This window comes from Coturnix japonica, chromosome 5 (assembly GCF_054131305.1).
Source record: "Coturnix japonica strain WE chromosome 5, WE-NBRP24, whole genome shotgun sequence".
Taxonomy (NCBI): Eukaryota; Metazoa; Chordata; class Aves; order Galliformes; family Phasianidae; genus Coturnix; species Coturnix japonica.
Window position 1 is genome coordinate 53,684,557 of NC_140667.1, and position 27,588 is coordinate 53,712,144.

Consider the following 27,588-nt stretch of genomic DNA (forward strand, 5'->3'; position numbering starts at 1 on the left):
AAGGGCAGCGAGGGCCGGGGTGAGCGGGCAGCGAGGAGGAGGGCTGTGAGACCCAGCTCATCTTTTGAGGGAAAATACAGGGATTGGGTTTCTTTTTAACTTCAGCCCTGTCAACAAAATGCAAGCGAGTTGTATGAGGGGCCGTGAGCTCCACGTGACCGTCAGCATTTGCAGCTACTGCATGTGACAGCTCTCCCAATTTAGCCCGCAACTGACTCCCTCTGACCTGCAATAACACCACTCCCAAATTAGAGCCCTCCATTTGGCTTGGCTTCACGCCGTCCCAGGGAGCGACATAAAGCATCCTTTTTCTCTCTCCCCACCCTTCCCCCCCCCCCCCACTAAACATTCATAATCCCATCCTTCGGCTCTGCCAACCCAAACCCAAACTTGGGGCTCTTTTAGCTTTTTCCTCTTCTTTTTCTTTTACTTGGGGGGGGGGCAGCGACAGAGACGGGTGGAAAAACACCAAGAGACGAAAACAACAACAAAATCAGCCCAAAATTCCAACTCGGTGACATTCAGCTGGAAAAGCTCAATGACTCACATGCAAATAAAATCTGCCTGAATTCGCCGCTGCATGACGCAGGCCGCTGGCTTCGACATAAAAAGGCCGCGATGAAATCACCCACCATTCAATTCCAGCTTGGAAGGAGGCGAAAAAGAGGCCGCATCAGCGCGGCTCCCTCGGCTTAATAGGAAACACGAAGGAAGGAAGCAAAGCAGGGTGAGAACATCCCTGCTCTCCCCTCCTTCCCCCCGGCACCTCACGCCATCCGCCGGCATCACCCGTCGGCACTGGGCTCCAGCAGGCCCCGCTCGCTGCCTGCCAGCTTTTAATGGGCTTTCCTGGAAGACCGGCTCAAAAGTGAAATAAAAATAAAACGTGGCGACGTAGGAAGGCGAAGCCCCACTCCTCCCAGCAGCTTCTTGCAGAGATTTCTGCCCCGGCCTTTGCAGAGGGCTGCGATGCTGTGTAATTCACATTTACAAATGCTGGAGCGGGTCCAGGCGCTGCCAGCATCCCCCTATGCATATGGTAAATCTTAGCTCTTGGGTGTTCCCTTGCTTTGAAATGTGGCTGCTTTTTTTGCACGCTGCCTGATGCTCCTGCAGTGCTCTGGGGATGGGGTGCACGGTCCCCCCCAGCACTACAATATGTGCAGGGCTAAAAGTAACAGTTCAATCAACTCAATAATTTTCACAGAGACATAGAACCATCTGAGTTGGAAGGAACCCTTGAAGGGCATGCAGTGCAACACCCCTACAATGCACAGTGACACCCACAGCTCCACCAGGTGCTCAGAGCCCCAGCCAGTCTGATGTCTCCAGGGACGGGTCATCCACCACAACACATTTTAACCCAGATGCTGAAGGCTTTCCAGAAGACTTTTGTCATTCCAGCGGAAAAAAGTCCTTAAAATGAGCACTGGCACCCCAAAATATCACTCCTGTGCACAGCCAGTGTGCATCTACTGCACACCCCAGCATCCGGTGTGGCCATGCATGGTTTCAGTTGGGATAATGGGAGGAGCACCAGGACACTTGATGATGTCCTAGGTGCTGTTCCCCAAGAGGTTTTGTACCCAGCTGGATCCCAACCCAGTCCTGCAGCGAGGAGTGGGGAGATGAAGGTCCATAAAAGGGAACCAGAAGAAGCGAGCCTCTTGCCAGCGAGCCTGCATTTGCTCTGCAGGAATCTGCACCTCCCCTGGAGGGAGAAAAATATAAATATCCAGAGGTCTGCAAGTGGGGAAAGGTTGGAAGCACCCATACGGAGCCATCGGTAGAGCTGGGGCCATCTGGTCACCCCCAGGCGAAGGGACACTGCCCTCCCCTCGCCACCAGATGCTAATTCCTTTCATCCTCATCCCATGTAATTTTAGGTTTGGGAGTGGGACCATCTGCCAGGGAGATGCTCAGTTATTTCTGTCAATGCTCTGCCTTTCTCCACTCCCTCCTTAAAGGAAATCCAAATCAGGCACCGTCACACACTGCGTTGCTCATCCCGTCCTCTAATCACGGCATGCTAACAAGCGGCACGTTCTGCAAGGCCGGCACTCCTCAAAGCATGGGCTGTCATTATCTTCAAAGCACTTTTTTTGTTCATCCCCACATCACCATGGCAAGGCAGTCATTACTCAATTCTTCTCAATCTGGTGGGCTTGGTTCACCCTCCTGAAGCCCAGCCAAGACGTGCTCAGCAAAACTCAGTGCAGCCATAGGAAAGATAAAACAAACTGGTTCCTATCCTTGGATGCTCACAGGCTACTTCCCGTCACACAGCAGACATGGAAATGTTAGACATAAAGTGAATGCTAGAAGCACACCGGCCAATAATGTAATTTCCATGTATTAAGAGGAAACGCAGCACCTGACAAAAAAGGAGTTTCAAGGAAAGTTTTACTCAACTACACATCCAAATCATGCAATCACAGAACCGTTATGGTTGGAAAAGGCCACCAAGTCCAACTGCCAATCCATCACCACCATGCGTTTCAGTCTGAGGTTTGGCCAGATCCTCAGATCTGAACCCATTTTTATTGCAGGAAACCAGCGTGACGCAACATAGGACATCCATCCACTGGGAGCGCCTTGAGTTGACATCCATCCATTGGCAGCACCCCAATGCACTGAAGATAAAGACCCTAAAGATCCTGCTAGAGCTTGCTCTGCTGCCAGGCTTCTCAAAGCATAACCTATACACAACTCTGCATGGAAAACATACCTGGGATTTTACAACAAAAACCTGCATGCAATGCTCAAGCTGTAAGAATCAAGCCCTGGCCACAATTCTTCCCTGTGGGGGAATCACAGAATCATAGAATCACCAAGGTTGGAAAAGACCTACAAGATCATCCAGTCCAACCATCCACCCATCACCAACAGTTCTCACTAAACCACGTCCCTCAACACAACATCTAAATGCTCCTTGAACACCTCCAAGGGTCGGTGACTCCACCACCTCCCTGGTATCTCCACATGAAGCCACTCCTCACCTCAGTCTGCTCTGAACATGAAATGCATGGATCTGAGCATTTACCTTAATGAGCCGCATGATGATGCCCTTGCAATTGCATGGCCCTGCTGCTCGGCTGCTTGCTTTAGCTTTGTATGGTGCTGAATACCCGAGGACTCCCCTTCCCTACCACCTGCCCATGGAAGTCCCCAGAATGGCACTGAGCATGTTCACATCATATATAAGTTACATCCTCCTACTTGGCATCCTAGAATGCCTTGGGTTGGAATGGACCTCAAAAAGCATTTTGTTCCAAGCCCCTTTCCACAGGCAAGGGTTGCCAACCACAAGATCAGACTATCCAGGAACCCACTGTTCCCACTGCTGAATCACACAGTTTTTTTGTCCACCAACAGTCCCAAGAGCTTCTCTCCAGTGCTCCTCTCCACCCACTGCTCACTCAGCCTGTGTTCATGCTTGGGATTGCCCTGACCAAGGGCTAAAAAGTTTCTAAACAGTCAACAGAATCCTTCCTCTTCTTCTCCTACATTTTCTTTCAACTACCAAAAAACCACAAGGAGAAGGATTTAACTTTTCATTCCCTTGACCAAACGTCATGGTATTTGTGACAAAACATCCAACCAAATGGAAGACAAGTGTTGTTATCTTTCCTGCACAGGAAAATCACCTCCCATGCATCCTGTTGTTCTCCCCTGTGCAACAGCAGGGCATTGCAATAACCCCCCCAATGGAGAGATTTGGCCCACGCTGCTCTGCACTAACACTCTCTGGGGTTTTGCAATGGATAAATCCACACATCTCCCACCAATCACTGTGAGCTGCTTGCTCCTGTGATGCCCAAAGCTCAAATTGTGCAAGGAAAGGAGCTATGCTAATGGATCCATGGGCATAGTGCTGGAAAAAAGACAGTGAGATGATGAGCACACAGAACACCAATAGAGCTGGTGGGAATGTGAGCTGCAGGGGACCACAGGGAAGGTGCCTCAGCCTCAGGCAGCCACATCCCTGCAGGGGGATCTGGCTGCTGAATACTTGCAGTGTTTCACAATCTGTCCAGAGGGATTAGAACTGCACCCCATGGGGATGCAGACGGCTTGCCTGAGTGCAACAGCATCCTCCTCCTGCTCACCCTGCAGCATCCACCCTGGGAGAGCTGTGGGAGGATGAAGCTTCCCAGCTCAGAGGGATTCCTACAGCTGCTTGGGTCCTCCCCATCTCCAGCCTCCCTAGCGTGACGTGCAGGGAAGCTTCAGGACATGGGGCACACACCTCTGCGTTATCATCCACCTCCTCCCATTATCAGGAGACTATTTACAATATTTTCTGATGCTGGAAACAAAGCAACCTCCCTGCAAAGCCCAGCGATTTCCTTTAACTCTTTTCCTTTGAATTTGCTTCATGTAAGACCAGTCACAGTTACTTTTCATTATGTAAATACATGTATTATGAAGATAATTTATGGCCTGGCATTATTCACTGAGATTAATGAAGCATCCTCGCTTCTGTAGATAAAACCTCTTTCCAAGTGCTTCCTATAGAAACATTGCTTATTCAGACTTACTACATTATTCATCTGCAACACAACGGCATTCTCGTAACAGCTTTCCATTAGCAGCCCCTCCTGCAAACAGGAGACATACCAGCACACCTATGGCATGGCTGAGGACTCCCCAGGGCTTCACTGTGCCATTTCTCTACCAGATCTCCCAGCCTTTCACACTGCAGGCTGATGCACTGGAACAGGTTGCCCAAGGAGGCTGTGGATGCCCCATCCCTGCAGGCATTCAAGGCCAGGCTGGATGTGGCTCTGGGCAGCCTGGGCTGCTGGTTGGTGACCCTGCACACAGCAGGGGGTTGGAACTGGAGGAGCACTGTGGGCATTTGCAACCCAGGCCATTCTAGGATTCTATGATGCTCTTAAATGATTTTGGGGGCAAAACCGTGTAGGAGGCCAAGCTGGTAAGTGCCATCTAATCAGCCAGTGCATGACCTGGAATAGCAATGTTTACCACTTCTTCCTGGCCTGTTTGCCAAGCTTTGTGGCTGTGCCCCTGGCACCTTCCCTGCACATGGGGTGAGGCCATAAAGGCAAAAAGCCATCCCTTTGGATCGCAGTGCACACAGATACCCACAGCTCCACCAGTGCTCAGAGCTCATCCTCTCTGGGCAGCCTGTGCCAGTGCCTCACCACCCTTACTGTAATAAACTTTTTCCTTAAAGATCTCCCTGTGAAGTGTCTTGTAGAACAGCAAGTTAACTCCGCACGCATCTCAGAAGAGGTCCTCACAACCTGAGGAGCAGCACTGCAAAACACCACCTCTATCTCTCAACATCTAAAGTAGCTACAATACTCCCTCATAGCTCCCACACAGTTCCCATAGAATTATCGCCAGTCAAGACACAAATCCACCTCCCTTGGTCTCCCATCGGTGGCCACGGACATCTCCCAGAAGCCCAAGTCCCAGGATCAGCAGTCATTTTGGAAGGAAAGATCAAAATCATAGAATCTTTAAGTCTGGAATGACCACTAAGACCACTCAGTCCATCACCACCACACCACTATATCATGGCCCTAAATGCGACACCTACCCTTTTCCTGAGCACCTCCAGGGATGGTGACCCCACCATTCACTGGGCAGCCTGTTTCAACACATCCCCACTCCTTCTGAAAAGAAATGTCTCCTAATGTCCAACCTGAACCTCACCTGCTGCAACTTAAGCCAACTTAGAGGCCATTACATCTTGTCCTGTTGAAGACCTATTGCCCTTAGCTTCTGGCAGACCATGGGGACTCACAATAGAAGAAGCTGCTTACAGTAAGGACCCCAAAGCACTGGCAACAGCAGCCAGGGCAATCATTGTTATAGGAAGAGTTTACAAGCAGAGCAGACAAGTGTGTCTAGAGAAGACAGATCATTTCCAGGCTCTTTCCACTAGTCTGCACAGAACTACCCTGTGATCAAGTTCATCCATCTCCTTTGCACTTCAACAAAATGCTTTTACAGATCTTTTGTCTAGGACGACAGCTATGCTTACTTAGAAATAAATACTTAGAGCAAAAAAGTGCTTTTCTTGCTCTTCCTGAGACACACGGGTTTGATTAGGACTGGTGAGGAGGGAAATCTTGCTGATCAAATACAGTAGGTGATACGACCCAACATCTGAAAGGCTGGAAAAATAGCTTTAGAAAGCATTAGCTCCCACACTTTCGTGTAATCAGATGCAATGCTAGCCAACAAAACCCTGGTTCTAATAGCCAATCCAAGTTTTGCTTGGCTGGCAGACAAGAGTTGCTTTCTGTTTTTTAACTCCGGCATAAGTCACTCTTCAGAAACAGATTTTGCCTGCATTGTATTTTAAACAAGTCGATAAAAATGTAATTTAGAGGAGTTGGTATTAAAAGGTTGGGGTGAGGTTTTTCCATTTCTTATTCCTGAGTCAATGTTACACTCCCATCTATCTGTCTGGCATGTACAAAGCCCGTCTAGAGCAGCTCCTCAGGAGTATGTGCTATCTCCCAGTGATTAGTGAATGATTTTCCATCGCTCTGAGTGGATATATTCTGCCTTATAGCTATCCCATCGTGCTGCTTTCCCTTCTGATCTTTGTGCCTGTGCAGGTGAGATCCTACGTGGAGAGCATAGGGCACCCAGCATCACAGCTTCCACGTGTTCAACGAGGGAAGAAATCCAAGCACATACATATATATTTATATATGTATATAGAACCACAAATTCAGTAAGGTTGGAAGGGACCCCCAGTATCCCCAAGCCCAGCCATGCCCACTGCCCATGTTTCTCAATGCCACATCTGCATGGTCCTGGATGAGGGATGGTGACCCCGCTGCCCCCTGAGCAGCCTGTTTCAACACATCACCACTCCTTCTGAGAAGAAATAGTTCCTAATATCCAACCTGAACCTCCCCTGGTGTAACTTGAGGCCATTACCTCTCCTCCTACCACTAGTTATACAAGTCTTTGGATAAGGAGACAAGTTTCCTAACAAAAGATTATTCTAAACATCTAAAAACAGAGCACAGTGGTACTGCGATGTATTTTTCATTACAACACTACAGGCTGCATCACTACCACTGGGATCTTTTGTTTTCATAGATCAATCAAAAGCCCAACAGGTTGCTCGGAGCCCCTTAAGACTTCTTTTCTATTGCAGCTGCTTAGTGTTGGTGACCAGCAGGGCTGCCGGCATCCCTGGGAGGGAGGCACAGCAAACACATGACTGCAGACCTAAAAATACCCTCTCGGTATCACAACAGTCCAAGAATAGAGAGTGGGACGAGCCTGATGCCAACGTGTTTCTTTGTTTTATTTTTCCACTCTGTGCAGCATCAGGTGAGCGATGGGACTGGCTTTTGGCACTGCTTGGGTTGGAAGGGCCTTAAAGATCATCCAGTTCCAACCCCCTGCCATGGGCTGGTTGCCCCCAGCAGCTCAGGCTGCCCATGGCTCCATCCATGGCCTTGGGCACCTCCAGGGATGAGGTACCCACAGCTTCTTCGGGCAGCCTGTTCCATTTCCTCACCAGGCTGCCCAAAGAAGCTGTGGGTGCCCCATCCTTGGAGGCTTTCAAGGCCTGATCGGATGAGGAAAACCCTGGGAAAAGGCTGAGATAGGTCACAGGCACTAACAGAGAACATTCAGAGACTATTGACAGGTTCATACGGGAGCTGGTATAATGGCTGTGGAGGGCTGGGTTGTGATCAATTACACCAACTTGCTGAATTGGGAGTAATGAGTGCTTTATGCCCATGGGATCCCAGCTTTTCTATTCGCTTCAGTACAGCTCTCATGTACAGATCAAACTGCGTGCAAAGGTATTTATACATGGCTGGATCAATTCTTTGCATCCTCCTGGGGAAACTAAACAGAGCGCTTTCCATAAGCATCCCCCCTGACACAGGTTTCTCCCAGTTGCTCTGCAGGTTGACACAGGGCTGGCACAGATTCATCCATGGTCAGCACAAACACCTCACATTTGTTTCTTTGTCCCCAGTGAGGAGGTCCCAACCTCCTGTGTCACACTGACTGCGTGCACAGAATCATCATAGAATCATAGAATGGCCTGGGTTGAAAAGGACCACAGTGATCACTGAGTTTCAACCCCTCTGCTATATGCGGGGTCACCAACCACTAGACCAGGCTGCCCAGAGCCACATCCAGCCTGGAATTCAGCAGGATCCTGCAAGGAAGCCCCATTAATACAATGCTATGACACACAGCTGGGATGCTTCCATTCCCCCTCAAGCCTCGCCATCATACAAACAAGAGCAGGTTACTCTGCAGCCAACCATCTCCCACTGGCACAGGTTGTCCATAGAGGTGGTGGTGCAGATGCCCACGGGTAGGGGATGGGCTCTGAGCACTGGTGGAGCTGTGGGTGTCTCTGCTCACTGCAGGGGAGTGGGACCAGAGGGCCTTTAAGGGTCCCTTCCAACTCAAACCACTCTACGACACAGGGTTCCTTGTTTTCTTCTCCGTTAAGGGCTGTAAGTGTCTGAAAATAGAACATTCCGTGATGGCAGGAAAAAAAAATAATAAGAACAAAAAACAACAGCAAAAACCCATCAAATAAGAAGTAGGTCAATCAGATAATAGGCGTGATTTAGGAGAAAAAAAGGCAGCGTTCGTAATGGGCTAAAAACGGCGCTGATGTGTTGCCGAGAAAGAATATAATTAAGAGTATTTTTAAAGCGGCGCTTCCCCACCCCAGTCACAGAAATCACAGCTCACACTACCAGGATTGCTTCCACCTCATGGAGCAGGAATGTGCTGGCATGCCGCAAGCTGGCCGAAGAATGCGGAGTTTCCGTAGGACGAGAGAAGATCCCAACCGACAGCGGTTAGCTGCATTCTTTCACTGGTACATCACTGCGACCCGTTTGTACAGCAAGGCAAAGGAAACTGGCTGGGGGGTGGGATGCGGCATATTGGATCCTTTGGTGGTGGGGGGGAGAGGGCTCAGAAATGAAGAGGTGGGTGGGTGAGATGGGAAGTCGAAGGTGATGGGGTATGTCTGACTGCAGGCTCCCTGGCTGCCGATGAGGATGGACATCGGTGCCTTACATAAGGAGCACACCTTTGAGCTGCATTCATTCAAGACCGAGCTCCTTGGAACAAGGCTCTGCCCTAATTAGGAGCACATGGCCCAATTCAAACACGCCCGGGACATGACTCAGGAATTACCGAGTGGAAGGCTCCAGCCCCACGTTATGCAAGAGGTCACACCAGACAAACCCTCTGGCTCCCTTTGGCCTGAAAATACTGAAACCCAAGTGCTGCATGTGGGCACAGCGGGTTGTCTCCTTGCTTTTCTGGGGCTACACCAAGAGCCAGGCAGCCCCGTGCTGAGCAGCACTGGCAGGATCCCTGCGTGGCCCCAGGGATGCCGGACAAAGCCATCGCATCCAAGGATGCTGTCGGACGTGGGAAGCATCTCTGGGGACATTCCCACCCACTTCGCTCTCGGTGCTGCCAGAGAATTGCAAAGGGGATGAGTCAGGCCCAGAGAGTTCATTCCTTCGACTCCTGCTCCTTGCTATAATTATCTTTTGGGGTAATTAGATAAGCAGCCCTTCCTTTCATCTCGCCATAGCCGAACCACGTGCGGTACCATCCGCCCTGTAGGGTGAGCTGCTGCCAGCCCCCAGGTGGGAATGGTGCCCCACAGCCTCCCCCCCAAGCCCTGCCACCCACTCGGGATCAGCACAACAGAGGTGATGGGGGAGGGAGAACTGGGGGCTGCATCAAAAGGAGGCGCAAAGAGATGCTCACCTTGAGACGCTGCTGCCTGCACAGGGGTGGCTGAAAGCCTATAAACCCAACTCGGAGCAATCCCAGCACCTCCTCAGCACCTCAGCAAGCAGCAGGCACATCAGGGCAGCTCCCTGCTGGAAAATGTGGGCTCGAGCCTCCCCTCTCCCATCCCACCCACACTCCCTCTCCTACAGGCACGCACAGGGAGAGGGAGGGAGAGAAGAGAAAAACCACAAGCAAATGTTCTGCTGCATGATTTGCCCTCGTCAGGCTCTCATACTCGAGGCTCGAATTGTCTTCGGGAGGAAGAGAAAGAGGAGAAAAAGGCTGGGGGCAGTGCTGGGGGACATGCATGATGCCCCATCCACACTCAGTGTAAACTCCTCTGACAGAGCTGAAATGAATCGGAGAGTAATTAAGCATTACTGGCAACTGTAATTTTTCTATACGGTAAAAACTCATCACGGCACAGGTTGGAAAACCTCCAAGCCTTTGACCTATACGTTAGCAGCAAGGACTGGAGGAAAAGGACACAGGGTGGTTACAGCAGCACAAGGAGCTCCAGAGGCTTTCCAAGCAAGCTACACACTTAGTGTGACAAAAAGAGCAGCCTGCTTTCCTGCTGTGATATGACATGGGGGGCTCTGGCCTTATCTCTGAGCATCCCACGGTACCTGCTCTGCTCTGAACATTGCTGTCCCACCCTGCAAACAGAGCACGGTGTTTCCAGCACTTTGGAAAAACAGTTTCAGAGGCAGCAGAACCTCTCTTGGCACCTCCAGCAAGTTTCCATTAGTTAAATGCTGAGGGATGATTTCACTTCGGAGCTGAAACGTGGAAAGAGGCAGAATGAGTAAGACGCAGCTCAACACACGCTTGTGCCTCTCCTAAGGCTGAAGGGCTCCTATCAGCTCCTTGGGGGCACTGCCTCACGTGGGGGCTGTGAGCACTGATGGAGCTGTGGGTGTCCCTGTGCACTGCAGAGTAGTTGGACCAGAAGGCCTTTAAAGGTCTCTTCCAACTCAAACGATTCTATGCTGCAATATGCTTACAGCTGAAGGCTGAAGCAGCTGCAACCCACCTGAAAGCAGAGCACTCACCTGCATGGAGCAGGGCAGGGGGCTGGGTAAGGGATGGAGCCAGCCCAGGGAGGTCCCGTAGCATCCCTACCCACACTGAGCAGCAGCAGCAGCGCTGCAAGCAAAGCCAAGGTTATCCAGGTCCAAGTAACTCTATAAGCTATAAATAACACCACTGCTCAGACTTCCCGAGCAGAACGTGTCTTTTCTGGAGCTTGGAGTGATGGAAGGAAATGGCAGCAGTCGACAGGTAGCAAGCATTGCATTATTTAAAGAACTATCATTAAATTAATCGGCATTTTCCTTACAGAGGGAAAAAAGGGGAAGAGATGGTGGTGGGACATACCCAGGGCAGGACATACCCCAGGGACCCAGACGATCCCATTTCAGGCACCTAACTGAAACTAAATTTCAATTCATTTCCAATGACTTTATTTTCAGTTCATTTCTGTATTTATACTTTTCTTTCTTTGGGTGAGTTGCCTACAAACGAGCACATCCCTTCCCCTGCTCTTCAATCCAACGCCACCTCCCATACCAGGAGTGCTTTGCAGCTCTGCAGCACACACAGCATTTGCACATCCAGGCCTGGAATAATTCATTATATTTTTGCTGAAGGCACTGCTGGCACATCATGTATTTCTTCTCTCTGCCTTTGGTTCTTTTCCCCTCCAAACTACTGAGGCCTTGTTTAAATCAGAGCTTCGTTATTAGTATTATTACTATTACTGCAGTCTCTTGGCTGCTTTCGGAATTGTTCCTGCTCCCTTCAGGTCTTATTGCCACCACTATGGGGTCACAATGGGAGGAGTCATAGCAAAAACCAAATAGCTGCTCAGTAACAGAGCAAACCAACTCTTCTATGCTGGTGCAATTCACATTCTTCATAGCCAGAGTTCTGCTTTAACCCCAGGGAAACATCTCTAGTGCCTGAAGAACCATCCCTGCAGGCATTCAAGGCCAGGCTGGATGTGGCTCTGGGCAGCCTGGGCTGCTGGTTGGTGACCCTGCACACAGCAGGGGGTTGGAGCTGGATGAGCACTGTGGGCCTTTGCAACCCAGGCCATTCTAGGATTCTATATAAACCAGCTGAGGGCACAGGAGCAGATTTTGGATGACCATTTGGGATCATAGAACCATTCAAGTTGGAATAGCCCCCCAAAATCCCCAACTCCAGCCCACTGCCCACATTCCTCAGTGCCACATCTCCACAGTTCTGAAACACCTCCAGGGATGGTAATTTGCTCCTAACACCTTTAGAAAGGGACAAAAAACCTAATCTTTGTGTTCTTTCACTCTACCCTTAAAGAGACCGGTTTGATTCCTGATGCTCTGGCATATTTCTGTCTCTTACTGTACTTCAAGGCTATTTTCTCGCTGCCAAAATATGCAACAAAAAGCAACACAAGCCCTGCAGCTCTGGGGGAAGGGCTGGCCCTGCAGCTCTTGTTATCTTTGGATGGGAAGGCAGAGACAGGCAGACACGGTTAACGCCTCGGATATATCCAGATCTAACCACTGTCCTACCAAGGAAGTTCAAAACCAGAAAGACATCACACAGGGCATTTCAAACGACAAGATGAAAGCCAAGTTGGATTTATTACCGGCGTCCGCAGCCTCTCGGATGTAGCCCACTTGATGATGCTGATTGTACAGCACACGGGATCTTGGACTGAGACAGGAAACATGGGAGCTGAGTAGCACCAAACCTCCTCCTGGAGGGTCACTGCTTCCAGTGAGCCTCTGCCACTGTGTCATGGACCCAGTGTTTCTGGTTCAGGTTGGGTATTAGGGAGGATTTCTTCTCCTAAAGAGCATTGTGGACTGGGAGACTCACCATCCCTGGGGGTGTCCAGGAGCCATAGAGATGCAGCACTGAGGTACACAGGCAGTGGGAGTGATGGGGATGGGTTTGGCTTGGGGATCTTGGAAGTCTTTTCCAACCTGAATGACTCTGTGATTCTAATGCAGGGGGTTTGTATTAATTGCTGTGCTGAAAACTCAGAGGGAGCGCGCTGAGCTTCAAGGACTCACTTCCCCCAGAACAAGAGACAAAAGTCCTTTGGTCTGTTTTCCATTAGAAGTAGCCCAAATAGCTTCCTATTGTTCTTCTGCTTATGGGGCTTGCTTCCCAAACTCACATCACAGTCCAGTTGGTCCAGATGGAACCAAAGAAAACCCCAGAAATGCTGATTTTATACTGGGAAAACCTCATTTATAAGCCCTGCTAATGAGACTTTCCCAGGCAGCTGCTAGCAAGAAGGCAGAAAATCCAGCAGACACCCAACCTGCCTTGTCCCAGCACCCATTCATCCCTGCCCCCTCTACTGCCAACATAATACAAGCAGAAAGTCCCAGCCATGCCCTGTAGCATCCAGCCACCAATGTATTTGCAAAGCTCAGATGGTTGTCAATGAGGCTGGCCACATGTTGTACCCCACGTTTGCATGTATAGAGCTGCTTGTCCAGTGGGCTCCAGCAGACGCTGAAGGCAAAGGAGAGCTGCTGTGCCCCTCCCTGAGTGCAAAGGGACCCAGGGGTCAGGGAGGTGCTGCCTTAAACCTGCCCCATCCCTCTGCTGGCTTGAAGGCCAGGAGGACAAATGGGAGAGGTGGGAAAAGGCAGCAGGAGTGTGAAAGCTGGCTGAGACCCCAGCAGCTGCAGCAAATGGCAAATCACAGAACTGCAGGGGTTGGAAGGGACCCCTAGAGATCATCAAACGCAAACCCTGCTAAAGCAGGCTGCCCATAAGAGGCTGCACATAAAGCATCCAGGTGGGTCTGTGCATCTGCAGAGTAGGATCCAGGCAGCCTGATCCTGTGCTCCATCACGGGAGGGAGAGGGGAGAATCACCTTCCTCACTCTGCTGGCCACAATCTATGGCCCTCTTGGCCATCAGGGCACACTGCTGGCTCATGGTCACCCTGATGGCCACCAGGACAACCAAGTCCTTCCCTGCAGAGCAGCTCAGCCCCAAACTGCACCGATGCATGTGGATAGGAGGGGAAACTCTGGGAAAGGGTGGACAATGGGTGGGCATGGGGCAGAGAGAAGAAGGGATAAATAAAGGATAAAGAAAGGAAAAGGCAGCAGAGCAGTACCAAAAATGAAAGGCTGGTAGGAGTGATACGGAGCTGGCGTGCAGTGCCTGGGACCTTGCATTTTCTGGCCTTATTTATGAAACACAAATAATCCAGCCTTCTCTGTACGCAGCCAGATCCGGTGGAATTACACGTCTGAAGACTCTGTCAACAGAGCTGTGGAAACACAGCTCAAGGCAACCCACACTAACAAGGGTGCCTTTATCATCGGACCTGGCCACCTGAAGCACATGGGGTGGCGGTGAGGAGTGCTCCATGGGCTGCTGGGGACACTGTGGGGTGGGACGTGGTGCCGTGATCCAGCAAGGAGAGCTGCCGTGCTGCAGAGGTGGTGGCCAATGCCAAAATAAAACCCAGCTCACCCAAAAGGCAGAGAGGGCATGGAGTGACAGGGCATGACTATACAGTCTGTTCGATAAGGAAGATGATGGGTCCCCCAAGAGTTTGGCCCCAATAAGCACAAACCAAAGGCTTATTAAATAAAAGGCTCCACTTTCAAAACTGGAGGTCACAAAGAGCAATGCTCACCTGATTATTCCTTCTCTATTCATATTTTCAACTGCACAGGCAGACTTTTAAGGCAATGCAGAAAGGTCTCAGCATATCTCTGTGCATACACAAGCTCCATCCCATGCCTACACCCACACTATGTGCTTACTGTAGCATTTCTATCCAGAGACCTCAGCATGAATTCATTAAGCTCCCCAGCTCCCTTGCCAGGTAGATGATCTCCCTCTTACAGAGAGGACCACGGAACACAGATGAACTCATCTGACATCTCCTTTCGCAAACCATGGACCCCTTTTTGTTTCTCATTGGGACAAAAGGATAACAGCACATTTGGGGGGGGGGCTCAGCAGTTTCATGCAAGGCAAGGAGGGGATTTTATTTCATCTCAGAGCAGGCCTTGGGAGCGACCATCCCCATCTGGGCTCCTTGGTGGATGCCCACCCAACTTCCTAAGCCTGAAAGGAGTACGATTCAGGGCTGGATCATAACTGGAGAACATCATCATAGAGAATAGGACACAGGGATGTCAGCAAACAGACCTCAAAGCACTGCAAGAGTTGCTCTGGGAGCTGCTTCTCTTGCCCCAGTACCAAAAAATAAGCCTTACTTCCTAATGACTGAACTTGGAAACAAGAGCAACGATGATGTGGAAATACAGATCTTGGTGGCAGCGGGCTCAGAAGGAACAGCAGCACCTGCTACAGCAGCCGCCCTGTCTTGGTCCCGCTCCATGGCACAGGCGCTCGCCCCAGACTTCAGTTCCTAAATTTAAAACAGCCAAGCAGAGAGCAGCTTTGAAACAAGAGCCAAAGCCCAGAGCTGCGTGTGTGCCAGGAAGGAGGGAATCCATCCCCACACAGCCCTCGCTCTGCTCTGGTGGTGTGAGATGGAGACGGATGGAGATGGATGGAGACCCAGCTTGGGGAGCACAGGTTTAAGGACGGGCCTGGCCTTAGGAACTGCCTTCCCCTCCATTCCCTGTGAGGGGCTGCAGCTGCCATGAGTCCTCTGCTGTGGGCCCAACAAACCCAGCCCACAGCCACCCCTCCCCCCCCAGCTCCCTCCCCATCCTCACAGCCCTCCTTTGGCTGCTCTCGAAATCCTCAATGCTGAAATCCCCATACAGCAAAACTTAGCAAAACACGTCAACAACAACTGCTGTGCTGTAACCCAGGCGCGTGTTCTCCTTGCTAGAAGGAGATGCATTTTTAGAAAGCTTCTTTTTGCAAAAGCTGTTGGTGTTGGTGTGCCTTTTGTTTTCCTTCCCAGCACCAAGGACTCACCAGCATCCTGGAAACCAACCAAAGGCCATTTTTAGACTGAGATGTGAAGAGAAGAGGAGCGTGTCGCTCCACGTCTGAGCTAGATGCAAAGCTCTCAGCCGTATGCTGGAGGTTGCTGTAACAAAAGAGACAGCAACAATGAAGGGAAGCCTCAGTGCTCGAGCACTGTGGAGATATGCGAGATCAGAAATGAGCTCACGATTTCATTGATGGGGTTTAAAAGGATGGAATTCCTCTCTAATGTGAAAGCAGTGAACTGATATAGGGAGTTGGGCTAGATGACCTTTCAGGATCCCTTCCAACTCACACAATTCCATCACTCTACGATTCCACGACACGAATTGCTCACTGAGATTTAAAAGCAGTGCGTATCTCGTTGTCTACTCAATAGAGGCTGCCCTGAGCTGTGGGTGCCCCATCTCTGGAGGTACCCAAGGCTATGGATGGGACCATGGGTGGCCTAAACAGGGGGGCACCCAACCCGCAGCAGGGGGTGGCAATGCATGCATCCTAAATATATCCACATCAGTATTAAATTCTGCCATGGAGGCAGGAAGCTTCCAAGCAGTGCTGAGCCCCCTGACGAGGGAGGTGGCAGCGAGGCATCCCACCAATGCTTCCTCTCCCCATCCCTCTGAGGCAGCCGGTGACCGCACCGAGGGGCCCCGCTCATCCCCAGCCTCCTTTTCCCAACCCGGCTACAATTTCAGGCTGCAGTTGTTCCCCAGTCACTTCTTATTATACACACCCCATCCTTCCTCTGCAAACACAAGGCCTGGTGCAAGGTGCCCGCATGAGAAAACAGGGTGTTTTAGGAGAAGAGCAAAGTTAAAGCAACCTTTTCTAAGATCCAACAACCCAGCAGCTGCTGTGCACCCATGAAACGCTGCTACCTGGAGGATCCATGTGTAAATAGATCAGAATGGCTGGTTTCTACATCCTGCAGAAGGAGAACCATGCCCACTGACCGCATCCCCTCACTGCTACATCTCCACAGCTCTTCAACACCTCCATGGATGGTCATGCTACCATCTCCCTTCCAATAGATGCCATGTCCAGAAGTACAGCTCAACCAAGTAATAGTGAGATGAGTTTTTTAGGGCAGAAAATGCTCAGAGCAGAACTAAGGAAGGTACTTCAGACACCAAGTGCCACTACGTGCATCCAAACTATTTCCACGTGGGTTCTGGAGAGCCAGCCACTGCCCACTGGTAGCCAACAGGCAGCTCACAAGCAAGTGCTGCAGATTAAGCACTAAGCAACATTTCAAAAACAGCTGTAAACACTCGTGTCATCCAAACCCAAAGGCCAAGAGCAAGGCTGAGCCTTAGGGACAGCAGCCCTGCTTCTTTATAGCAAACGGGTGTTATCTGTTATGTGATGAGAATCAAAGGGACGCGGTTTAGTGGGCAGTACTGGTGGTAGGTGGATGGTTGACTGGATGGCATTAGAGGTCTTTTCTAACAGGAATGATTCTATGAAAGGGTTTGTGCTCTTTAGGGGGGTTAGGTTGGATGTTAGGAGGAAGCTTTTCACCCAAAGGGTGGTGTTGCACTGAAACAGGTTGCCCAAGGAGGCTGTGGATGCCCCATCCCTGCAGGCATTCAAGGCCAGGCTGGATGTGGCTCTGGGCAGCCTGGGCTGCTGGTTGGTGACCCTGCACACAGCAGGGGGTTAGAGTTGGATGATCATTGTGGTCCCTTTCAACCCAGGCCATTCTGGGATTTTATGGGCTCAATTTGTGGTTTACCACCAAGAAAATCTGCCTCCAGAAAGCAAGAGCACGCGGTGCAGCTTCACATACACTCGACATTAAAAGCTGCACCGTTATCTGATTGCAACAGCCAGTTCCTCTGAGCACCAATACACCACAGAGCCATCCTACCCCCGTAAAGGCATCGCTTCTGTGGAACAGCCCTCTCATACACTGAGCAAACCATAGGGAAAGAAGGAAAAAAAGAAGACAAAAAGCCTCAAAAAGCCAACATTTCCTTGACAGGTTTTATATTTAAATGCTGGTCGGCCCAGCCTGCTCAGGGAATTGGGACGTGAGGAGCAGCTCCCGTGTGAGGGGATGACTAGTGACTCAGCAGGTAAAAGCTGTCAAAAAACGTGTCCAAAATTGGAAGGCAAAAAAATAAATCAGAAGGGAAAACTAAAAATACAGCGGCAGCATCGCTGTGAGTGCTGGCTGGGTGCCTGGCCCCACCAGGGATGAGCTGCAGGAGGGGGGATCCCCATCCCTATGGGGGAATCCTGCCCTGGGGCTGGGCGAGGAGGGGTCCCACTGGGCCACCAGGACCTTGTGTTCACCCCCACCGACCCCTACATGCACAAAACACCCCACTTGGCATCTATTTTTCCCTTTCTTTTTGAAAGAGAAGTCCAAAAGCTGACACGAAACGCTGCACACACACACTTCCTTTCCCCTAACGTGCCTTTGAATTCTTGAATCACAGAATCCTTAGAGTTGGAAGGGACCTTTAAAGGCCATCCAGTCCAACTCCCCTGCAATGAGCAGGGACACCACAGCTCCATCACGTTGCCCAGGGCCTGATCCAGCCTTGCCTTAATGGAAGCATCCTATTCTTCAGGTTATTGAGTTACTCAGGACCAAAACCGGTACTATCAGCATACTCCATTCCCCTGTTACTCAAAACAAAACTCAGACCACATTCTTGTTGCTCACATTGTCCTATCATTACACACCACCAAGAAGAGCCTGGCATCATCCATTTGCTTCCCATCTCCATTTAGATATTCATAAACATTCATCAGGTCCCATCTCAGTCCTCTCATGCTGAACAGACCCAGATCACGCAGCCTTTCCTCATACGGGAGATGCTCCAGAACCTTTATCATCTTTGTGGCTCTTTGCTGGACTCCTGGGAGATCCCTGTCTTTTTTGAACCGAGGAGCCCAAAATTGGACACACTGTTCTAAATGTGGCCTCACCAGGGCAGAGTAGAGGGGGAGAATCACCTCCCTCAACCCAAGTCCCTCAACTTATTCTGATGCACCCAAGGATACCATTGACTGGCCTTGCTGACCACCAGAGCTCACTGCAAGCTCATGGCCAACCTGTCACCCACCAGGACTGCCAGGCCCTTCTCTGCACAGCTCAGCCCCTAACCTGTACTGATGCATGCAGTTATCCCCCTCCCTTGCACAACTCTTCTATCCCTTGCCCTGTGCATCACCTGTAATGCTGGTGGAGCTGCAGCATCCCAAAGGCGAGCTGGCTCAACCCAAACCAAGTGAGACCTGGGCTTCTACAGGGAACCCCTCTTATAAAGAGCCCAGCACAGGGATGGAAAACCCCCCCATATATCTGCAGTGACAGCGATTCCAGCGGTCTCATTTCCTGCTCAAACCTTCTCCAGGACACGCGCATTGTTTCACTAATTGTAAGTCTATTGAGAAACAGGCACCCTCTGCTTTCAGACTGGAATTAGTTACGCTCGGTCTGACCTTGCATTATTTCGAAGCACTGCAACATTAAAAGCAAACGAGAGCGACTTGTTAAATCCTTTAAAAGGTAAAGCAACCCGATTACTCCGGGTTCGCATGCAAAAAAAAATCAGGCCTTTAACAAAACACAACTACTGCTTTAATGCGGCGGGATTCAGCCTTTTATTTTAAGTTCATTCATTTCTCATTGACTTGAGTGATCATGCCAGCTTTAACGAGCTCTCCCTACCAACACTGCAATAACAAAGGATCAGAGCTGCTTGCGTTACAGGGCTCTGCACACCCGGGATGGAAATCCTAAATCACTGCCTCTGTCGCAACAGCCCGATGATCTGTTCTTATAAATGCATCTGGCAGAGAGGATTCACCTCTTTGCTCATGATAAAGAAGTCAGGGTAATTGGATGTGTGAACTGAACTAAAGAGTGTGTCGGATTAAAACACATCTGGGCCACTGTGCTACTCCCGGATCACATCTGGAACCCAACATCTGCACTGATCCCAAGCAGCCCATGGCTGTGGGCTCTGAGGGTTATGGATTGAGTCATGTGGGATGTTAGGGCAAGGCTGTGCCCCAGGGGGTGGTGGGCACAGCCCCGAGTACTGGAGCTCAGGGAGCACTGGGACACCACTCTCAGACACTGGGTTTGGGTTTTGGATGATCTCATATAGAGCCAGGAGTCGGGACTCAGTGCCCAACTCAAGGTCCTTGGTGGACCTTGCGGGTCATGCTGGAGCTCATCAGACTCTGCACCCCAACCATTTGCACCAGTGACCAGCAACCACTCGTGGTATAGAGGCAAAAACGAGCTGCTTCTATTTTAAACCCAGAAAGCAACTGAGCATCAGTGGCAGCGTGGCTTTATGAGGGATTTGAAGAACTTGGCTCCTTCATTCCCTAATCCCACACGATGCTTCCCCGCTACCCGCCACTATCGACTTCTAACAATGCAAAAGCATCTGCCCACATTTTTGCCATTATTTCGAAGCCAGCAAAGATCACCCTCCCCTTTCAGTAGGGTTAAAATAAAGAGCAGTTGCCAAAATGCTGAGACCGGGGCCAAACAATAGCTCCTCTGATGGAATTCCTCCACTCCATAGAGAAGAAACGCAGGATCCCCCTGGGGCTCACCCGCTCCCATACAAAAGATGACAAGCTGAAAGATTCAAATGCACCTAAGTGCAATGTTGCACATCAATGGCAATGCAACGTTGGAGCAATGCAACAATTGCTTGGGTGAAATGCAAGGCCCAGCCACCAGCGCTGGCCACCTGTCCTCGGGATGGAGCTTCACTCCCTTCTTAGTGCACAGCCTGCTTTTAGCTGCTCCCCTGCTTTAAATACCTCCATACCCACTCCCTGTGGAATCTCAGATCAGCCTTTTCCAAAGGCTGGGCGGTGATGCAGACAGCTGGGCTGCAGCAGCTATGATCCCCATCCACCCAGTGTTATTTATAAGGGCTCTGACCCAGGGTTGACAGAGACTACAAAAAGCGTTCAGCATCCAACCGACTGCTGCGGAATAACGCCATGAGCACAGCCTGAGCACACAGCTCTGCACTGCAATGGGCGCTACATGCATCGTAACAGCAGCTCTATGCCATTCATTTCCCCAACACAGACCCATAAGGGCTGGAAGGGACCTCTGGGGATCACCCAGTCCAGCAAGTAGCCCAGTTATAGCAGTAGACTGTGCTATAAACAGCAAACAAGAGCCCTCCTTGCCCTGTTGCTTGCAGCCACCAGCAGCATCCAGTCCAAAACCCATTCCCTCTGCACTCACCCTCAATTCACTGCAAATTAGGGGCCCAGCATTGGTGTAAGGAGGTCCCCAGCTCTAGGGATCCTTTGGGGACACTCTTGAGACACCAGCATCACGAGCAGCTCCATCCTGTTGTTATGGTTACAGAGCGTTGGTTTTTCCCTTCTTTTTAAAAGGATTCTTATCAGTTTAGCATAATTCTGCCAGTCAATAACAATTCTTATCTCCAAAGGTCACTCAGGTGGCTACAGCTCAGCACTGCATCTACACTCAACGTTATCAGTAGGGAAACAGCCCCGGGGACTTCATTGGTTTTTCCTTTTAAACGTAATGCAGCTCTTTGGAATGGTGAGGTTTGAGCTGACCCTATGGGCGATCACAACGGGGATCACCATCTTTTACAGGTTAGGCCTCTGCACACAGGTAATACGGCAGGATGAGAGGTGATGGCCTCAAGTTGTGCCAGGTTAGAAGTACAATAGGTTCGTGGCTTATCCGAAATAGGTCTTACCCCCCAAATAATAAGATAAAATAATAAGAAAAAAAGCAATCTGGAAGGAATTACTCACAAGGATCAGTAACAGATGAGCTTCCCAAAGCCCCATGTGGCCCCTCCAAGGCTGCTTGAGAGCAAAGGAGGAGCAGAGCTGCCAAACACTGCTCATGGCTCTTACAATTTTAACGTTGCTTTAGGGAAAGAGCATCTTTAGGCCACATCCAGCTCCTGCAGATGCCAGGTGAGGCTTGTGGGGACAGCAGCAGTAGCTTCCATTGGTGCCACAATGGGAAGCCCTATGGTGTAAAATACCTTGGGGTCTGAGCATGATGGAACTGCTGCCCTGAGGCAGTGGAACTAGAATTATTACCTTAAATGTAACAGAGAGAAGATTTTGCATTGTACCTCAAGGCTGCAAAGGGCAACAGAATCAATACCAGCAAACCCCACAGCCGTCACCCAGGTCTTTGTATAGAGATTAGGAGGGCAGAGAGGAGCCACCAGCAGCGATGTGGACACCTCTGCCAGCATTGCCACCCATCCCATGGCACACGCCAACAAATGGAGCTGCAAGCTGAGGATCCACGCTTGGCTATCAGCACAGACCCGGAGGTATTAAAGCTGAGAAAAGCTCCTGGCAGGGAAGGGGAAGCCAGCCCTGCTCCAGCCCAAACCTCATCCTCCTGCAGCATCTCACTTGGGAAATCAAGAGTTAACAGAGAGCACCGCTCTTGTTTATGTGCTGAATATAGAAGGAGAAAATACAGGGGGCGATGCACACTCAGAGGCACACAGGCATCCACGCATGATTCATGCAGGGATTGGTCCCCTCGGTGCCAAGTCCCACTCCTGGGCTGCTCCTGCAGCAGGAAGCCTTCAACAAACACCAGTGCTTGACTGAGGGCTGCTGCATAGAGCAGGTAGGGGGAACCCCAAACACACCTGCACCCCAAAACGGATCCAAATCAGTGCTCTCAGCTCTGACCCTGCAGCTCTGCAGCACGAGTTGACCTGCCCTTTCCCTGCAGGTTATCTGCAGTAACATTAGCCAGCAGCACGGAGCCGAAGGGCTGCAGCACTGACGAATGTGGCTTAAAATAAAGGCAGCGTTCACACTAATTACTATTTCAGTTAGTCACACACTGATTGCAAACATTGCTCCCAGCCTGGAAAAAGATGGTGTTTGTGGGCTACAAGTTAGGGACATGGTGAGTGGGTATGGAAGGGATGGGTTGGGGTTGGACTTGGGGATCTTGGAGGTCTTTTCCAACCTTAATGAGTGTGTGATTCTAAGTTAACTAATGATAATGGTTTGATGGGGAGTAGAAGAACCCAGAATCATAGAATGGCCTGGGTTGAAAAGGACCACAGTGCTCATCCAGCTCCAACCCCCTGCTGTGTGCAGGGTCCCCAACCACCAGACCAGGCTGCCCAGAGCCATCTCCAGCGCTTCCCAGTGCTCCCATCTCACAGGCACTTAAACCAGAACTCATCATTACAGCAAAGCCAAGCAAAACAGAAAGCAGGGCACGGCCCTTGAGCCGGGTATGGGGTGGTTTGCTATGGGTGGCTGGAGGGGAACGGTGTTTTACTTCCCAACAAAATGGAGCTGCAGCCACCCCAGGGCAGCCCAGGCGAGCTGTGCAGGCACAAGCTGTGGCTTTTATTAGACTGCTGGAAAAAAACATACGAGCACAAGCCCTCCTTTGAGCCGGTGCACCTTTGCGCTTGGCCATTTTTTCCAGCTGCATCACTTGGTCTAATTAAAGGCACTGCCTCTCCCTGGCTCTTCCTCCAGCTGTTCAATGTGGGGACACCAAATCTATGTGGTGTGGATGCTCTCATTGTGGTGCAGGACAGGGAGGTGCTGGGGGTAACCTTGCCCAGCACTGAGGGATGCAATCCAGGCTCAAAACCCCACAGTGAGCCAAGGGGAGGGTGGGCTGTGTCTGCATATCTACCACAGCCACTGTGCAGGACAACCATGAGCCAAATGCTTCACCAGAGCAAGGAGAACAGAATTTGCCTCTTCCTTGTCCTTTATAACAGAGCACCTTGAAGGCAGCTCTGCTCACATGGAACAAGCAGCGGGATTCAAAGCGCAGAGCAGCGCAGGGCTCAGTGACGATGCTGCTTTCAGAACTTGGTGTGATTCCATTGCCAGTCAAGTGACAAATGCTATTTAAAAGGCACAGGTGGTTTAATGGACAGGGGCAGCGTTGATAGTGGAGACCAAAAGCTGCTTCCTACAGTCAATAGCTGCAGGGTAGATCTCCAATTGCCCTCTCCATTATGGGGTCATTACATGCCTTGCGATGCTTGTTGGTACCCAGCTCCTTGCCAAGGGAAACCCCCCGGGAGAGAAGGGGACTGATGGCACAACCTGGGGTTGCTGTTGCTGGTTTGAGGTAGGGATGTCAGTGGATGTGTTCACAGCCCCATTGCTGAGCACCAGCCCTGGCCATGGGGAAACCCTCACAGTAAAGACCATAGGGCACAGCCACTATGTGAAGACCATAGGGTACAGCCATCTGTACCAGCCAGGAGATGACATTTCCCACTGTCAGAGCAATTGGCCCCATGGCTCAGCCTCACTTCACCATGCTGCCTTCATCACAACCCCGTGGCTGAGAGGTAAACACGGACACGGCCCTCCATCCTCCAGGGTTGGAGTGCCACCCTCCCAAATCACAACCAGGGATACCCAAAAGACAACCAGAACTCAAAGGCAATCGCAATGGGATGCCAAAAAGACAACCAGAACCAAGTTAGACCCACAGGGAGACATCCCAAAAGGCAACTAGAACCCAAGGGCACCCAGAATGGGATATCCCAAAACACAACTGGATCCCAAGGGTACCCAGAATGGGGCATCCCAAAACACAACTGGAACTCGAGGGTACCCACAATGGGCCAACCTAAAGCACAACCAGAACCCAAAGACACCCATAATGGAATACCCAAAAGACAACGGGGACACTCAACACCCCAAAGCACAACTGGAACCCACAACAGGACACCCAAAAGACAACCAGAACCTGGGGATACCCATAGCAAGACACCCAAAACCGCACCTGGAACCCATGGGCACCCATGGTGGGATGTCCAAAACACACCTGGAACCCATGGGCACCCATGGTGGGATGTCCAAAACACAACCCGAATGAAACCAGCAGTGCAGGTAAGAATCAAAGCCCGGCTCCATCAGCTGCAGGGGATGCAGGGCTGGGCTGTGCCGATGTGGGCGGCCACTCTTGGGCCCTTCAGCTGTTTCTAAAAGCAGCATCACATCTCCGAGGCGCACTCCGCAGCATTCCTGCCTCTCATTCCTGCAGCTATAAAAGGAAATGGCCAATTCCAGCCCTTTCTCCCTCGGACCATCGCTGATCTCGGGGTGGTTTCCTGCGGCTCAGCCCAGAGGCGCTGGCCCTCGTCACCAAATGGCAGCGGGGCCGGCTGCCAAGCGGCCCTAATGGGGAACAGCTGGAGCGGGACTGCGCTCCTCCCGCCCCGCAGACACTGGGGCTCTGTTTGGGAACCGACTGCAACGTTTCGCCATTGGGATCCGCTCGATGCATCCCGACCGGGTCTGAAGCAAAAAGGATGCTTTGCAACAGGGCTTAGGGGTGGTTTTTCCCCCCTTCCTCTCCCTTTTGGGCCAATTTTTGGCCCTTTTATGGTCAATTTTTGGCCCTTTTATGGCCAATTTGCCTTATTGCTCCATTTTCCTCTTTTTTTAATGGGGAGGTGCAGATTGGGGAGAAACAGTGTCCAGACTGGGGAGAAACAAAGTGTCCAACTCTCAGCCCACACTGCAGCAACTCTACGGCAACTTCCATCACTGCAAACACACACACACACAGGGACACGTAGGGCCATATGTGCATATAACAACCCCATCATCACACTGACTCTTCGCTCCAACTCCACTGACTTATAGTGAGTTAAGGAAGCGGGGCTGGCGATGGCATAAAGCCCCAATGCGCTGTGCCAGCCCTGCACGCTCCCTGCAGTGCATCCCGTGAATGCAGAGGCAGAAAGAACACAAGGGGGGTATTGAGAGCAGCAGGAAAAGAAGGGGGGGGGGGGAATAAAAAGAGAAACAACACAAAGCGTCCAAACAGGATCTGAACGATGGGGCCAGAAAGTGGCATTTTTTTTTTGCAAAGAAATTCGGATAAACCAACTGGGCAAACCTTGAGAAAATAACAGTTCTCTTAAGGTAGTTCTCCTTGTTGCAGAGAGCAAAGCGAGCCACGTTGTCCAAAAGAAGCCTGGAAAATCCAGACTCTACGTGACCTGACTTACTTATTGCACAGGAAACTGCATGGAAGGAGGAAGGGGGTGGATATGGGGGGGGGGGAGGGAGGGAGGGAGGGGGGAGGAATAAAGGGGAAAAAAGCCACCAATCGTTCATGCTCCCGTAGTTACACGGCGCAATAGTTGGCTGTGCTGGAAGCCAAGTGGAATGAGCCATCAGCAGTTTGAAAATGAGAGAGATGGCGGGGCTGGGGGGTGGTTAGGGACGGGTATACGGCTTTGGATGCATTAGGGCAGCGAGAAGGGGAAATAAATAAAAAGGGGGGGAGGGGGGGAAGGAAAGGGAAAAGGAAATAGGGCAAAAATAAAAGGATGAGAAGGAAAAAAGGGAATAGAAAAGGGGAACGAGGAAAGGGCTGCAGCAAACAAACTCACCGGGGTTGTTGGCCTCCCCTTCGAGGACGTGCAGCTCGGTGCAGTCCGCCAGCGAGTGCTCCAGGCAGAGCTGCAGGAAACGAGCCTGGGTCCGGCTCACACGTTTGAGCAGCGAAAGCAGCGCAACAGTCTGCTCGCATTCGTTCCAGCCCTTGAACCAGCCGGCCAACACGCCGACCTGGTCGCGAAACATCATGGTGCTGAGGGCCGGGGGGCGAGGGGGAGGGCTCTGCCCCCCAGCACAGAGGTGGGCTGATCTCCCACCTCCCCCCTTCCCCCCTCTCCGGGTGATACAGACGGGTGACGGTGAGGATTTCCTCTGCGATGCGAGGGTGGGTGGGTGGGCTGGTTGGTGTAGGGTGCAGCTTCGGGTTTGCTCGGTTTCTCTTCGGGGCTGGTGATGGCGATGCGGAGTAAATGGGAGTTGGGGGAGGTGGGGTGGGGTGGGGGAGGTTAAAAAATTAAGAAATATTTAAAAAGATGGAAGGGGGGGAGGAAAAAGGCGGAATAACGAGGAGAAGCCCAGCAGTCTGCGTGCACCGAGCCGGCCCCGAGCTGAGAGTGCGGGCAAGGCACGGAACGGGCGGGATCGGGCCGGGGGGGTCACACCTGGAAGAGAGAAATGGGGTGAGAGCCGGGGGGGCAGAGGGGGAAGAGGAGGAGGAGAGGAGGAAGGCACGCAGCACCCGGGCACCGCACAGCGCTGCCTTTCTCCTCCTCCTCCAGATCTGGGCTCACCCCCCCTTTTTAGGAGGGGGTGGGATGTGGGACCCCCCCCTCCCCAACCCACCGCAGCCCCCTCCCGGCGGGCAGACACCCCTAAGGAAACACATATGGGGGGAAAGGAAGAAGGGAGGGATCCCCCCCAGCACCTTCGGGGAGGGGGGCACTGCACCAACCCCCCCAATATAAAAGTTCCCCCCCCCCACCCCGCTGCCCGGCACTCACCTCATTCACACCGGCCTCGGGGTGCTGGAAGAGGAGGGAGGGGGGGGAGAGAGGCGTGGGGGGGGCCGTGCCATGGCGGGGAATGGGGAGGGGGGGGAATAAGGGGGAGAGAAGGGGGGGGCGCGGGGCGCGAGCGGCGGCGGCGGCTCCGCGGCGCGAGACTGAGCCCGGCGGCGCGCCGAGCCCCCGCTCCCAACATTGCGCTCATTTGCATAGCGGTGACGTCATAGGGGGCGGGGCGCGCGCGCGGGAAAGAGAGGGGGGGAAGCGCGGGCGCGCGCTTCTCTGGATCCACGCGTGTCCCCAACCACGCGTGGCAGATCCGACACATCCCGGTGCTAATTTAGCTCTGCGCTCCCCTGATGGCAAATAAAGCGCCGCAGTCACACCTCCACCCCAGCACCAGCCGCAAAGCGACTCTCCCCATAACCCCCCTAAAGGCTGCGGGCTTCCCGCTGTGGGAAGCCACCATCTAGTGGGGAGAGCGGGGATG

At 51.7% G+C, this 27,588-nt stretch overlaps 1 protein-coding gene across 5 annotated transcripts in view; it reads right to left on the reverse strand.

Annotated features, from left to right (window-relative positions):
* Positions 1-27,258, reverse strand: part of SAMD4A (sterile alpha motif domain containing 4A) — a 62,206-nt gene extending 34,948 nt beyond the window's left edge. For 4 of the 5 annotated variants that reach the window (XM_015865820.3, XM_015865818.2, XM_015865819.2 and 1 more), the window contains exons 1-2: positions 27,096-27,258; positions 26,148-26,756 (exon numbers count right to left, since the gene is read on the reverse strand). In XM_015865820.3, coding sequence (XP_015721306.2) covers positions 26,148-26,343 — 196 coding nt within the window. In that variant the 5' untranslated portion in view covers positions 26,344-26,756; positions 27,096-27,258. Of the gene's footprint in view, positions 1-547; positions 700-26,147; positions 26,757-27,095 lie in introns of those variants that run through there. The other variant, XM_085549683.1, reaches the window with a different exon arrangement.
* Positions 27,259-27,588: the final 330 nt, after the last annotated feature.